The sequence below is a fragment of the Coregonus clupeaformis genome, chromosome 21 (genome assembly GCF_020615455.1).
Source record: "Coregonus clupeaformis isolate EN_2021a chromosome 21, ASM2061545v1, whole genome shotgun sequence".
NCBI classification, from domain to species: domain Eukaryota; kingdom Metazoa; phylum Chordata; class Actinopteri; order Salmoniformes; family Salmonidae; genus Coregonus; species Coregonus clupeaformis.
The window spans coordinates 42,230,555-42,247,149 of record NC_059212.1 but is presented as its reverse complement, the minus strand read 5'-3'; the positions used below and the strand labels follow the sequence as shown (position 1 = coordinate 42,247,149).

Sequence of the window (16,595 nt, the reverse complement as noted above, 5' to 3'; positions counted from 1 at the left end):
TCTTCTAGCGGTTGACATGCTCATATACACTGAACAAAGTTACAGTTCATATAAGGAAATCAGTCAATTTAAATAAATAAATTAGGCCCTAATCTATGGATATCACATGACTGGGAATACAGATGTTTGTCACTGATACTGTACCTTTTTTTAAAGGTAGGGGCATTGATCAGAAAACCAGTCAGTATCTGGTGTGACCACCATTTGCCTCATGCAGCCCGACACATCTCCTTCATATAGAGTTGATCAGGCTGTTGATTGTGGCCTGTGGAATGTTGTCAATGGCTTCAATGGCTGTGCGAAGTTTCTGGATATTGGTGGGAACTGGAACACTGTCATACACGTCGATCCAAAGCATCCTAAACATGCTCAATGGGTGACATGTTGGGTGAGTATGCAGGCCATGGATGAACTGGGCCATTTTCAGCTTCCAGAAATTGTGTACAGATCCTTGCGACATGGGGCTGTGCATTATCATGTTTAAACAAAAAGTGATGGTGGCGGATGAATGGCACTACAATGGGCCTCAGGATCTCATCACAGTATCTCTGTGCATTCAATTTTCCTGCCCATATCATAACCCCACCGCCACCATGGGGCACTGTTCACAACATTGACATCAGCAAACAGCTCGCCCACACAAGGCCATACATGCTGTCTGCCATCTGCCCAGTGCAGTTGAAAACTGGATTTTTGAGAGTTTGTGGAGAGATTCTTCAGTTGTACAAACCCACAATTACATCAGATGTCCGGGTGGCTGGTCTCAGACGATCCAGCAGGTGAAGAAGTCAGATGTGGAGGTCCTGGGCTGGCGTGGTTACCCGTGGTCTGCGGTTGTGATGCCGGTTGGACATACTGACAAATTCTCTAAAACGACATCGGAGGAGGCTTATGGTAGAGAAATTAACATTAAATTCTCTGGCAACAGCTCTGGGTGGACATTCCTGCAGTCAGCATGCCAATTACACTCCTGAAAACATTAAAACATCGTGTTGTGTGACAAAACCGCACATTTTAGAGTGGCCTTTTGTCTACAGCACAAGGTGCACCAGTGTAATGATCATGCTGTTTAATCAGCTTCTTGATATGCCACACCTGTCAGGCGGATGGATTATCTTGTCAAAGGAGAAATGCTCACTAACAGGGATGTGCACAAAAGTTTAGCTAAATAGCTTTTTGTGAGTATGGAAAATGTTCAGCTCATGAAACATGTTACGTTTATATTGTTGTTCAGTATAGAATGACAAATCCAGTCTGTGCGAAATCAACTCATAATTGAATTGGACATGTTTGCCCACTAAATGGTGTCAGGTTGGGTAGACTCCTGACAGCACAAATAATTTCCATTCCAAAATGAATAATAAAGATAGCACTCTATAAAATAATATAGCCTCCAATCAGAGTAAAAGATCTTCCAGTACATTATCATAAAATTGCTCTTTCATTATTGCATGCAAGTAATGTAACTGGAGTTATACAATTAGTATGTGTTGAAATGTAGTTTATAATTGCAGACTATAAACAGTTTCAGTAGCTTTGACAGTTTATTCAATCAAATTAAATAAACACCTTCAGATAGTCATACAATAACACTGGTACAGACAAAGTCCACAATTGATAGGAAGCAGGGACAGTTAGACATTCATATCAGTGCTATTGGGATGCAGTAGGTCTCATTTGTTGGGGTGTGTTTTGCTTGGGAGTGCAGTGTGTTAGTAGCTACAGCAGTTGTGTGTATATCTGACAGTCCTCTCCTGTGTTCTAACTGGGTATTAGTGGGTGGTCCTGGGGGTTTTGCACGCTAGGTTTCATCAGGCCTGTCCTCTCCGCAGGCCGGGTTTACAGACAGGCCGTCACTGGTCCAGGACACACCCACTTATACCCACAATCCCAAAGGAGAGGTCAGACAGACGGATGGACAGGGGCTCAGGCATCACAGAGACATCACAGATATTTGGGAAGGTCCTTCTCGATCACCTGTGAGGAAGAGAGATGAATCAGAGCAAGGTTCCTATTACAGGGTTATCCTGGGGTTCTGCGATCTCCCATTACAAATCAGGGACACCACTTTAGGCTTTGAATAATATCAATATGGTTACCCTTTGCGCCAGTCGGCACCACTTTGGTAGCCAAATGTGCTCCATAAACCATATTTTGAACTGGCCACTATAGGGTATCCTCTCTCTACAAATAGTCAAACATGATTTTCTCAGATTACAGACTGATGCATGACTGCTGTCCACTTACAATGGGGTCATCCATTGGCCCGTATCTCTTCACCACCTGCCCTTCTCTGTCTATCAGGAACTGAGAGAGGAAACAAACACAGCATGACATAAAGTACAATAGAACGTCATAGCAAAATGTTTAGTAAGCAACTTAACTCTCAATGTTGAGTCTTAAATCATGTCAGTGTGAGAAAAACAAAGTTACCTTTGTGAAATTCCATTTGAGGTTACTGTGGAGAGAGAAACAGCTGTTACAACCATATAATTAGGAATTAGAACATTACAACAATGTTCTAGGCAACTGGTGCAAACTGGCCCCTGAAGTCAAAATAATCTAATAACATCTGTGAAAAACCAAACAAGTAGGACATGGAGCATAGGCCCGGACCAATAGACCCATCAGGGGGATTGAACTCACTTTCCCAGAGTTCCCTTGCCCTTGGGCTGTTCCTTCATCCACTTAAAGAGAGGGTGGGCATTGTCTCCGTTCACGTCGATCTTGCTGAACATGTCGAACTGAACATCAAATTGTTTGACAAACTCCTTGATTTCCACCTCTGTACCTGGCTCCTGGAGAATGGAAAAGGAGAAGCAGTCAAACCATATAATTAGAATTGGCAGAATGGAAATTCCAATTCAAAACCAGAGTCCGGTGGCCATATTGGTTGTACTCTGGATCTTTAGGATGTCAAACTGCCCTCATGACACAACACACACCATTGTGGATGAATGAAAAGGCTATGCCACAGTAGTGGTTTGAGCCGGTACCATACCTGCCCTCCAAACTGGTTGCAGGGGAAGCCCAGGATGCGTAAACCTTTGTCAGCGTAGGAGGCGTGCATTCCCTCTAGCTGAGTGTAGTTTACCCTGGTCTTACCTCACTTAGAGGCGACATTGGTGATGATGCAGACAAACCCCCTGGGCAGAGGAGAGAGAACACCGTGCGGGGTTAACGTTAGAGAGGAAGTAGTACCCATACCTGGGGTGAGTTTCTACCTTTCTGGGCCTGCTCTCTCACCTGTATTTCTCTAGGGACACATCTTCACCATCTATGTCCTTGGCGCCAAACTCATAGATAGATTTGGCTGTCTTCCAGTCACCCACTTGCGCACACTGAGAAAGAGGGAGGATGTTAGTCTACAGTACAGCAACTGAACCAAAGGGTAATGTTGTACAACCACAGGGAGTATGGCCAGGACAATGGAATGACCACTTAAAAAAAGGTCCAATGCAGCCATTTTTCTATCAATATCAAATCATTTCTGGGTAACAATTAAGTATCTTACTGTAATAGTTTTCCATTAAAATTGACAAAAACAGCTTTTTAGCAAAACACTATTTCTCAAGCAAGAATTTTGCTAGGACTGTCTGGGAGTGGTCTGAGTGAGGATGGGGAAACTGAGAACCTGCTGTTATTGGCAGAGAGGTTAATAACTCTTTGCTGTTGGTCTATTAACTAATTTACCGACTGGTGACGTCACCAGGTTGTATAAAATTGATTTTGAGGTATGTGGCCGCAATGTTTGGGCTGATCAGTATGCACAAAGATTAGGTACCACAAGTAAGCTAAGCTAACATTTCCATAACTGCAACTCTTCTTTCGCAACGTTTAGTATGACTTCAGGGAGGGCAAGACTTTTTCTATCTTCATAAAAAATACTTATGTCCTGAAAATGACTCATTCATTGCTCAATTCTGATAAGGGCCTGCATTATGTGTACTCATTTCCCAAAATTAGAAGATCCTGTGTAGACTGGATTTTCAACCAGCAACTATTAGGACATAACACTGATTTAAAAGTTAGATCAGCTATTGTACAACATGACACAAAAAACAGGATTTTGAAGGCAATGGGCCTTTAAGACTTGAAATCCACCCACTGATGTGTTGGTGTGGACCACTGGACCTTGAGTAAGTCATAAGCAAATAAAATTCACTGCAATAGCCTTCGTGAGAAACCTTACACAACTTCAGAAAGATTAATCTAAGAGAACATAAAACTGAGATTGGAGTTAAGGTGAAAATAGTGATATGGTCGCACACACTGGATGTTATGCTGAAGGGATATGACCCCAAATCTAAACTACCAGAGTAACTTTTCACTTAACAAAAATCTGTGTGTGTAGCTAGAGAAGTGTTGTACAGAATAACTGCCTAGTAAATTAACTGGCTTAGATTGGAGCTAGTCAGCGACAAACAGCCCACTGTTTTATCATTATCAACAGGAGGGATAATCTGCAGATTGTAAACAAATTAAAAACGGGACTTAACTGGACAGGGAGGGCGGGGTTCCTCATGACCTTAACATGCAGCTAGGCCTATAAGAACTAGCCTATGTGAAGAATGAATGGGTACACTGAAGATGCCCCAAGACACTGATCTACGGTCAGTTGAGTTTGTCAGTAATGGAAAGGGAAACTTCAGCTCAATCATAGCGGTGCATCTCAATAGCCTAAACAGGTTTATTTTCCTTGTCTCATTTCCTCCATCCGCAATGATCCTAAATGATAGGTCAGGTGAAACTGATATTAGCAAGGCTCCTGTAGTGATTTGCTGTCACTTATCCAGTTGTATGAAAGATTAAGGAAATTATTTGATGAGATGCCCATCCCTGTAAACACTAATCTAGCTAGCGTCATGATGCTACTGCAGTCTTTTCACGCAACCTGGTCTCAGAGCGTATTATTCTGTACGCAAATCCAACACTCCATTTAGTATGACGTGAAGAATTGCAAAACGTACAATTTGTTACAAATATGTATGATACAAATTCCTATTTGTTGTTGCTAACGCTAACATTAGCTAGCTGGCTAAAGTTAGCTAGGCTAGGAGTTAGGTTAAAGGTTAGGGGAAGGGTTAGCTAACATGCTAAGTAGTTGCAAAGTAGCTAAAAAAGTAGTAAGTCGTTGCCGATTAGCTAAAATGCTAAAGTTGTCCGTGATGAGATTCGAACACGCAACCGTTGGGTTGCTAGACGTTTGCATTATCATTTCGTTTTTGCCTTAAGTAACCCGTCTTATGTAGGGTAAGTGTACCTATTAAGCCCACCAAAATCTACACTGAACAACAACAAAAAAGTACACAAAATGCAACAATTTCTAAGATTTTACTGAGTTACAGTTCATAAGGAAATCAGTCAACTGAAATATTCTTTAGGCCCTAATCTATGGATCTCACATTACTAGGAATACAGATATGCATATAATGGTCACAGAAGGAAAACCATTCAGTATCTGGTGTGACCACTATTTGCCTCAAGCAGTGCGACACATCTCCTTTGCATAGAGTTGATCAGGCCGTTGACTGTTGATTGTGGCCTGTGTAATGTTGTCCCACTCCTCTTTAAGTTGCTGGATATTGGCGGGAACTGGAACGCTCAATGGGTGACATGTCGGGTGAGTAGGCAGGCCATTAATGAACTGGGACATTTTCAGCTTCCAGGAATTGTGTACAGATCCGACATGGGGCCGTGCATTATCATGCTGAACCATGAGATGATGGCGGTGGATAAATGGCAGTACAATGGGCCTCAGGATCTCGTCACAGTATCTCTGTGCAATCAAATTGCCATCGATAAAATGCAAAAGTGTTCGTTGTCCGTAGCTTATGCCTGCCCATACCACAACTCCACCATGGGGCCCTCTGTTCGCAACATTGACGTCAGCAAACCGCTCACCCACACGACGCCATACACGTGGTCTGCTGTTGTGAGGCCGGTTGGACGTACTGACAGATTCTCTAAAATGACATTATGGTGGAGAAATGAACATTAAGTTATCTGGCAACAGCTCTGGTGGACATTCCTGCAGTCAGCATGCCAATTGCACGTTCCTTTAAAACTTCGACATCTGTGGCATTGTGTTGTGTGACAAAACTACACATTTTAGTGGCCTTTTATTGCCCCCAGCACAAGGTGCACCTGTGTAATGATCATGCTATTTAATCAGCTTCTCGATATGCCACACCTGTAAGGTGGATGGATTATCTTGACAAAGGAGAAATACTCACTAACAGGGATGTAAACAAATTTGTGTACAAAATTTGAGATAAATAAGCTTTTTGTGCGTATGGAATATTTCTGGGATCTTTTATTTCAGCTCATGAAACATGGGACCAACACTTTACATGTTGCGTTTATATTTTTGTTCAGTGTAAGTTTAGACATTTCTAACATATAATGCCCTAATTTTTATAAGAAAAGTGACGATAAAATGAAAGATGAATCTCTCATCTGAAGACTTTCCTTACAGCATTTTTTAACAAGACATAACAATATTTGATAAAATATGTGAAAAGTCTAGACTGGGTTTATTGGGTACCAAATGTAACCTTTAAGCCGACAGGTGTTCCAAATAAGCCCACCTCTTCAACAATTCATTTCCAAATGTTCAAAACTTACATTTCTTATGTAAAATGATATTAATATCCCCCAAAGTTATTAAAAGAAACTGATCAATACTAGTCATCATGAACATAGCACTCATTACAGGGGGGTGTCCCATCGTATCCACAGAGATCAATGTGGACTTAGGCTGTTGTTCTTGCCAACCAGTACACACCTGATTCAACTAATCATAGACTCAGGTGTGTTATAGCTTGGTTACAACAAAAACCTGCACCCACACTGGCTTTCTGTTGATAAGAAGCCATGTACAAAGACCATAACGCACACACACAACTTTGAATGAATCATCTGAAAGCTGATTCACATTTGCTGTACTGCCATTCAACTTGTCTTCCTAAAGCCTATCTGAAGACAGTTTTAATCTCCCTCTATTGTTGTATTACAAAGGTACAGGTAGGTGGTGGACCAAAAAATTGAATCACCTGGATGAATGAAGGACAACAATATGACAATGCCCCCACCCAAAAGAGCATGAGTAGTCAAAGTAATCTCCATGTTCCTCATTTGTTTGCATTTTTGTCTACCACTTGTAGGTCTTCTATCCCTGAGCATATTCTTCTCTCTCTGCATCAACGACTACCTATCCACTCCAAACATCTTGGAGAGAGTACAGAGGTTTTGAATTGTTCCAAAATTGTTTCTAATCTTGGTAAAGGAATCATGGCTAGATGCATAACTGTAGTTTGTGTTAATCAACTTAAATCTGAACAAAAAACATTTACGCTCATGTTCATTGACTATTACGAATATCCACACTGTATTCCCCATGTGTTTCAATAATAATAATATGCCATTTACCAGACGCTTTTATCCAAAGCGACTTACAGTCATGCGTGCATACTTTTTTTTTTGTATGGGTGGTCCCGGGGATCGAACCCACTACCTTGGCGTTACAAGCGCCGTGCTCTACCAGCTGAGCTACAGAGGACCACCAATGCAAACTGGGCTTAACAGGAACATACTGGGCTTAATTGGAACAGTGATTTATGGTGAAAAAGACAATAGCAAAGTCTACTCACTATTTGGAACCCAATGGTTTGGGGTCTAAATACACACTATAGATTACAATATTATGCAAAGTTCGTTTTGACCATGTTGAACAATATTTATTGCCATTTACATTCTGTATAGAGGGAATGTTTTTTGTGCTACTGTACCCTTTAAGCCCACCTGAGATAAATGTACAATTTACAAAAAATGGCATCTATGTATAACAAAGCAAGGTTCATTTAACAGTAAAATAAGACCAAATGCATTAAAAACGTAAGCTGTGAATGCCTGAAATCTATTATATGTTTGTAGTTCACCAAGTTGTGACATGCAGGCACGACTACTAGCATGAAAACCCCATATTTTCAAAATGTCAAGAAATAGTAATTAATGCCCATGAAATATGCCATCATGTGCATATATTAGCACATTAATCTCTTAATTTTATATAAAGTATGATCACTTATCGGAAAAGGTACTAAAAATATCGGGGAAATGTGTTTCTGAAGGTCACCTCAACACCAGTGTTTTTTAAGCTTTGAAATTGACCACTATTGGGAACTTACACATAACTGTCAATAAATTAATAAAACATTTGATTGGCTTAGAGTAAAAACTGTTAAGGATAAAGACAGATGAATTGCTTTAAATATTATACAGCAGATTATTATTATTATTTGTTTTCTTTGAATCTAAAGATGGAAGTGGGCTTAATGGGTACGTGGGCTTAATAGGTACGCTTACCCTAACCATACATAACATTCTAATTTGTCTCTCATTTAGTTTACTATGTTACGTCTAGTCTGAGACCAGGCTGCTTCACGTGATCGAGCTGTCTCAGACCTGTATGCCAAGACTGGCTGTCATGCCATCATAATGCCGCGTTCACGTGCTAGTTGGAACTAGGACACTCGATATTTCCGACTTGCTAACTGGTAGAACGCGGCACGTGTATAATAATAACTAGTAAGCAAGCAGGAAATTCCCATGTTTCGACTAGCACGTAAACGCGGTATAAAATGGATTTTGAGGTATGTGGCCGCAATGTTTGGGCTGATCAATAGGCACACGGATTAGGTACCACAAGTAAGCTAAACTAACACTTCTATAACCGCAATGCTGTTCTTTCACAACGTTTAGGATGACTTCAGGGAGGGCGAGACTTTTCCCATCTTCATAGAAAAGCCTGATGGTCTTAAATAACTAATTCATTGCTCAAACCCGCATTACGCGCAGTCATTTCCTATATCAGTATCCATTGTACGTGCATAGCTAGTTTGCATGTTTACAACCATATAAACTACTCATTACTAACTACTTCGTCTGAATGTTCATTTTAGGTTCGTGATTATTATATCGCCATTCTGCTAAAGTTGTTATAAATGGGGCTTAGCAAGCTACTAGTTAGCCAGACAACTGCATTAGTTCACTGGTAAGCTACAGTTAGCTAAACCATAGCATTTAGACCAACAATAGTCAAAACTAATTGAAAAAGCTATAACATTAACTTGAAAACACTGAGACTTGAAACTTTATCAAACAGCGGTCATCATTTGCTGAGATGACCATTAGTTAGTTTGCGGACAGCTGTCGATTTGACGCTACCGTTAGCTGGCGGGCTAGCTAATTTTTCCAAACTGGCTGGCAAATGTTCCACATCGGACAGAGTTTACCGTTGTACCTACCGACGTTGTGTAAAAATAGCAGTCCAGTATTTGACCTACCTTCACTTAACTGACATAACTAAAACACTCATTACACGTTTAATGTCACAAAACAATAACTAGCTAGCATAGAAGTTTAGCACACCAAACATCCTTACCATTGCTCTACTGATTCCTCGGCTGCCCACCAAACCAAACACTAGCGCACGAGTCACGATCCACATCGTTTGACCAAGTAGTTAAAGTAGTGTAGTCCCGCCCAGTGAGGGGAAAAAAAATAATGTAGCCAATCCCGGCGCTGTATAGTAAAGCTAATATAAAACAGTTTGAATGGACATTAACCCTCTTATGACGGTATAAAAGGTCATTCATTTTGGTGAGGGAGTTAGTCAACCATGGTTTGCCAGTACAGTGAAAATATATTGTGTAAAACAATTAATTTGAAGAATGTATCTGCACTGTATGTTAGCTAGCTAGCCAGCCAGTTTTAGTAGTGGTGGAGAGTCGACTCTAAAATAATCGATTCCTCGAATCCTTGACATCGACTCCCATTTCCGCTAGGAATCCACTCCTAAGATTTTGTATTTTTGCAACGTAGTCTATTTAGTTCGAGAACAAACTCGCATCTTTCACATCAAAGAAAGAGCGAGCTAGCGAGGGAGAGAAAGAGATGGGAGGAGCCAGGCATAGGTAGGCATGTCGGCCACCAGATAGACAGTCACAACCGTGCATCTGTAATCAAAAGATGTAGGCTATACGCTATCGCAATGCTGTATTTCGCAATTTCTTGGCTTGCAATGTCTCGCGCAAATTCGCTAAAGCAGGGGCTATCAATGAGTAGTCTGAGCTATTCTACACGCAACAGACCGAAGACCAAACACACACTAGCGTTTTTTTAAATAGCGAACAGAAAGAGCAAGCGAGGGAGAGAGAGGATTGGGGCAGGCAGAGACAGCCAGAAACGTGCGCATATGCTATATTTTGGTAATCTGCATCTAGCAATGCCTCGTAAATTCACCAGAAGTATATTAAAGTATATATTATGCCATCAATGAGTATGGTTAAGCTATTCTTCATAGTTCCAGTACATTGAAGTTGAACATCGCCAAATGCATCAGTATAATTAGTGTTGGTGCTGTCATCTTCAGGACAGGAATACCGGCTTACTTAACGGAGGAATAAACACACATGTTCATCGTTGGTGTTTCAACCAGAACGCGGGAAAATGCCCTTTCTTTATTTTCGCACATGCGCAGTTGTACATCTCTCATAGGGCATAACTGTACCAGTGTAAGAACACAATTTATAGCATATTAGTCTATATGTTAACACTAGGAATCCACTCCTAAGATTTTGTATTTTTGCAACGTAGTCTATTTAGTTCGAGAACAAACTCGCATCTTTCACATCAAAGAAAGAGCGAGCTAGCGAGGGAGAGAAAGAGATGGGAGGAGCCAGGCATAGGTAGGCATGTCGGCCACCAGATAGACAGTCACAACCGTGCATCTGTAATCAAAAGATGTAGGCTATACGCTATCGCAATGCTGTATTTCGCAATTTCTTGGCTTGCAATGTCTCGCGCAAATTCGCTAAAGCAGGGGGCTATCAATGAGTAGTCTGAGCTATTCTACACGCAACAGACCGAAGACCAAACACACACTAGCGTTTTTTTAAATAGCGAACAGAAAGAGCAAGCGAGGGAGAGAGAGGATTGGGGCAGGCAGAGACAGCCAGAAACGTGCGCATATGCTATATTTTGGTAATCTGCATCTAGCAATGCCTCGTAAATTCACCAGAAGTATATTAAAGTATATATTATGCCATCAATGAGTATGGTTAAGCTATTCTTCATAGTTCCAGTACATTGAAGTTGAACATCGCCAAATGCATCAGTATAATTAGTGTTGGTGCTGTCATCTTCAGGACAGGAATACCGGCTTACTTAACGGAGGAATAAACACACATGTTCATCGTTGGTGTTTCAACCAGAACGCGGGAAAATGCCCTTTCTTTATTTTCGCACATGCGCAGTTGTACATCTCTCATAGGGGCATAACTGTACCAGTGTAAGAACACAATTTATAGCATATTAGTCTATATGTTAACACCCCACTTGCTCTTATACTGTACAAGTCGTATTCAACCTAACTATCAACACATTTAGCTTACAGTTATACATCTCACAAATGTCAGTTTACATTCCAAACATATAACCCAAGAATTTTTCATTTTTGAATTTTTCACTTAACATTTCTTTTACACTTGTGAGTGAGTCACTATCACTAGCAGCGATAATTAGATCATCGACCCAAATTATCAAAATGATCCTTTCTGTTGCAGTTTGTTTGTTGTAAACACAGTGATCAGCTGGGTTCTGTGTAAAACCATTTTCACTAAGGTGATCATGCAACATTTTGTTCCAGTTCCTTCCTGACTGTTTCAGGCCGTACAGTGACTTGTTCAGTTTGCAGACTAGTTGCTCACCTGTATCTGACCTGACTTCAAAACCCTCTGGTTGCTCCATGTACACTTCACAGTCAATAGGAGCATGTAGATATGCTGTTTTGACATCCATCTGATGTAACTCTAAGTCATACTGAGCTGCTAGCTGCATCAAACAACGTACTGATGTCATATTTGCAGTTGGAGAAAAAGTCTCCTTATAGTCTATTCCTGCCACTTGACTATATCCCTTTGCAACATATCTTGCCTTGTATGTCTCAGTCTCATCTGAATTGTTTTTGACCGCATAGACCCACCTGCCCCCCACTGCATTTTTACCCTCTGGCAGTGTGGTCAATGTGAATGTATCATTTTCCCTAAGGGAATCCATCTCCTCCTTCATAGCAGTAGCCCAAATCTCTGATTTTGGTGAAATCATTGCTTCTTTGAAGGTTTGTGGTGCATTGCACATTACTCTGTAGCAGTAGTCAACACTAGGTGGTATCTGGTCATCACACTTCACTTTACACTCATAGTCTTTTAAGTACTGTGGCTTCTTCCTCTCTCTGTCTGGATAGCGTGGACTCTGACTATCTGAAGTCTCGATTTGCACATCTTGTGTCTCTTCGGAATTTTGATCTGCCATCTTGGCTTTTGGCATGGGGGATTGAAATCTCTCCCACGAAGATCATCACTCATTTCCAAATCTGTCTGAGTTTGGCGTTCGACTACACCTTTTGTAACGAACTTGACTAATCTGTTTTTAAGAACTTTTCCAGTGTCTGGGTAGTAGACTAGGTATGCTGGACTATTTTTATCATACCCGACAAAAATACCCTTTTCACATCTTGAGTCCAACTTTTTCTTGTTCTGTCTGTATGCATAGCAAACAGATCCAAATTCTTTCATCTTTGAAAGATCAGGCTTTCTCCCAGTAAACATGTAGTGTGGAGTCTGTCCTACACGCTTATTGTAACACCTATTGCGAATTACTGCAGCAGTCATTACAGCATATGTCCACAATTTCTTTGGTAGGTTGCTCTCATGTAGCATGCATCTTGCCATTTCAAACAGTGTTCTCCAATTTCTCTCAGCGGTCCCATTTTGATGGGGTGAGTAAGGGGCTGAAGTTTCATGTCTTATGGCATTCTTACTGAGCAGTGACTGGAACTCTTTGGCTGTGTACTCTGTGCCATTATCTGACCTGACACACTTTATTTTTCCATAAGGGGCCACATCAGCAATAAACTTCTCAGTAGCTTTTACAGTATCACTTTTTGCTTTTAGGAAATACACAAAAACTGCCCCTGAATAATCATCCGTAAATGCTAGAGTATATCTGAACCCATCTTTCGCCTCTGGCTCAATAGGGCCAGCCAAATCAGTGTGCACAAGCTCAAGAGCTGCTTTTGCCTTTTCATCAGGCTCTCTGTTTCTGCTCTGAACAAATTTTCCCTGTGTGCAGATTTCACAGTTGAGGGTAGATTTGTCAATCTTACCTGTGATTTTCATTCCCTCTGTCACATTTTCTAACTTTGACACATCCTCAAAATTACAGTGGCCAAGAATTTTGTGCCATGTGTGAATATCATAGCACCCATGACATCCATCATCATTTTCATCACTTACAGTGTTAAGATAGTAAAGTCTATCGTACTCCTCGATGTCAAAAGTGGTACCGTTCTTGTGGATGAGCTTGTTACACCCTGTCGAAAGTTGACTGAAGCTCCGTTGGCTGTCGCTGCTTTAACAGAGAAAATGTCCTGTGGAAACGACGGCACGTACAGCGCCTTCGTCAGCGTTGCTTTCACCCGACGACCCGTGTTGTCTCTCAGGTAAACCTCCGCTGCACCTCTCCTCTCCGCGACACCATTCGTTCTTGTTCCATCAGCCAGCTCCACGGAATGTTTTTCCGGTTTGAAAGTCTCGTCAAACTCCTTAAACTTCCCCGATGTCCGTGACTATATGTGACGTTGCTCCCGTATCAACCATCAGCCCTTTATGTTTCAGTCCACGAAGCTGACAGTCACTTATTTTGAATGCAAATGTGTGGCCTTCAGCATCTGTTGCTTGTTTCACATTGTCTCTTCTTTTTCGTCTGCAATTTGCGTCAGTATGAGTGGAGCGCTTGCAAAAACTACACCACTGTCTCCGTTCTCTGTGCTCTCCAGTAACGGTACATTCCCGGGCCTTGTGCCCTTTCTGGCCACAGTTGAAGCAGGTTATCTCGGTCCCTTTATCTCTTCCTCTTGGCCAGCTAACTTTATTGTTACTTGCCTTCATCACGTTGTCGTCAGTGGAAATGGCGCTAAACTTCTCGGTGCTTTCATAGCTCCTCAACTTGGTTTTGAACTTGCCATAAGTTGTCGGCTCGTCACTCTGCGTTATGTGGATGGCAAACGGCTTAAATGATTCGGGCAAACCTTTCAGAATCATTGCAATCAACAGCCCGTCACTTAAAGTCTCTTCAGCATTCCTCAGTGCTGTAATAGCCGTCTCAGCACGAATGATATAATCCGTAACACTTTCGTCACTGGCTTTCTGAAGAGAAGTTAGCTCAGTGTAGAGGCTAATCACACGTGGCTTCCCTTTACCTGCATAATGTTCCCTCAATATCTTCAACGCTTTTCTCCCATCATCTGCTGCTTCTCTCATTATCAGGGAAAGACTTTTATCATCCAAAACCTGTATCAATTCGGCGTAGGCTTCTTCATTTTTCTCTCCGTCTTCTTCATCTTCATCCACGCTCAATATGGTGGCCTTTAGCCCTAGCAAACGCAAGTGTCCCAAAAACTTCGTCTCCCATAACTCGTAGTTTTTTTCATCTCCGTCGAAACATAATCTATTCCATCGGCTTCCATGTTCCCTCCTGGGCCCATAACCTGTTGGTGCTGTCATCTTCAGGACAGGAATACCGGCTTACTTAACGGAGGAATAAACACACATGTTCATCGTTGGTGTTTCAACCAGAACGCGGGAAAATGCCCTTTCTTTATTTTCGCACATGCGCAGTTGTACATCTCTCATAGGGCATAACTGTACCAGTGTAAGAACACAATTTATAGCATATTAGTCTATATGTTAACACTAGGAATCCACTCCTAAGATTTTGTATTTTTGCAACGTAGTCTATTTAGTTCGAGAACAAACTCGCATCTTTCACATCAAAGAAAGAGCGAGCTAGCGAGGGAGAGAAAGAGATGGGAGGGGCACAGCCAGGCATAGGTAGGCATGTCGGCCACCAGATAGACAGTCACAACCGTGCATCTGTAATCAAAAGATGTAGGCTATACGCTATCGCAATGCTGTATTTCGCAATTTCTTGGCTTGCAATGTCTCGCGCAAATTCGCTAAAGCAGGGGCTATCAATGAGTAGTCTGAGCTATTCTACACGCAACAGACCGAAGACCAAACACACACTAGCGTTTTTTTAAATAGCGAACAGAAAGAGCAAGCGAGGGAGAGAGAGGATTGGGGCAGGCAGAGACAGCCAGAAACGTGCGCATATGCTATATTTTGGTAATCTGCATCTAGCAATGCCTCGTAAATTCACCAGAAGTATATTAAAGTATATATTATGCCATCAATGAGTATGGTTAAGCTATTCTTCATAGTTCCAGTACATTGAAGTTGAACATCGCCAAATGCATCAGTATAATTAGGTATAAATGTGCAATTAAAAGTATTGCCTATAGTTAATTTAATGAAACCCTGGCTGGCTGTTGATGTCCTAGGTCAGGGCTCTCCAACCCTGTTCCTGGAGAGCTACCTTCCTGTAGGTTTTCGCTCCAACCCCAGTTGTAACTAACCTGATTCCGTTTATCAAGCAGTTAATTGAATCCAATGTGCTAGATAAGGGTTGGACTGAAAACCTACAGGATGGTAACTCTCGACGAAAAGGGTTGGAGAGCCCTGTCCTACGCAATAGATCGCAAAGCAGCATCCCCGCTAAACTTTTTGAAAATGGAAAGTTCACTTTCTCATCCATAAACACAGTGAAGTGCAAATACGCTTCAGCAGCTCAAATCAGCAGGATGTAGGGCATTGTTATTTGAAAGGACGTCTACTTTGGATAGATCACTAAAATAATGATTATGATCACACCTATACATTTAGCAGCCAAGCACGAATTATCAGTGTAGCCTATTATCCTCTAGACATGACGTTGAAATATCTTCACGCCTACAATAAAAACCTCCAGGATTCCGTCATAAGAGTCAATTCCATTTGAGAAATTACAAAACCAACGTCTCTAGTAATACCATCCAAATAGGGCTATGAAATGGAAAATAATAGGCTGCGCCATATCATCCCATATCGTCAAGGCTGCACACAGCAGAAATATCACTTAAATATTGTAGTTGCTAACTTCCTACACATCACCTTCTATATTAAAACAAAATAGGCCTTTTATGGGCAGCATGCTCATGTCAGTCCTCTAGAACGCAAATGTAGTCTTCCTAGTAGGACTCTGCAATAACGAGATGGTGTGTATGTGTGTGCGCATCCGTTTCTGCGTGTTTTGGGAGTCGAGCAAGAGTCGACTCCTTTCGACTCCAACCACAGGATTCGGAGTCGACTCCAAACATCCTTGAGTCGTGCACCACTACGTTTTAGGGGAATGATTCCATAATTCTTTCAAATTAACTGCCATTATAAACTGGGTGGTTCGAGCCCTGAATACTGATTGGCTGAAAGCTGTGGTATATCAGACCATATACCATGGGTTTGACAAAACATTTATTTTTACTGCTCCAGTTACGTTGGTAACCAGTTTATAATAGCAATACGGAACCTCTGGGGTTTGTGATATATGGCCAATATACCACGGCTAAGCGCTGTGTCCTAGCACTCCGCGCTGCGTAG

At 41.6% G+C, this 16,595-nt stretch overlaps 1 protein-coding gene across 1 annotated transcript; it reads right to left on the bottom strand.

Moving 5' to 3' along the window:
- Window positions 1-1,531: 1,531 nt before the first annotated feature.
- LOC121535669 (phospholipid hydroperoxide glutathione peroxidase-like) lies at window positions 1,532-9,554 on the bottom strand. Its single transcript, XM_041842926.1, has 7 exons — window positions 9,446-9,554; window positions 3,247-3,341; window positions 3,002-3,146; window positions 2,647-2,798; window positions 2,434-2,458; window positions 2,248-2,307; window positions 1,532-1,977 (listed from the first exon to the last, which is right to left on the bottom strand). The coding sequence occupies exons 1-7, from the start codon at window positions 9,509-9,511 to the stop codon at window positions 1,945-1,947; spliced, it is 576 nt and encodes a 191-aa protein (XP_041698860.1). The 5' UTR covers window positions 9,512-9,554; the 3' UTR covers window positions 1,532-1,944.
- Between the last annotated feature and the right edge of the window lie 7,041 nt (window positions 9,555-16,595).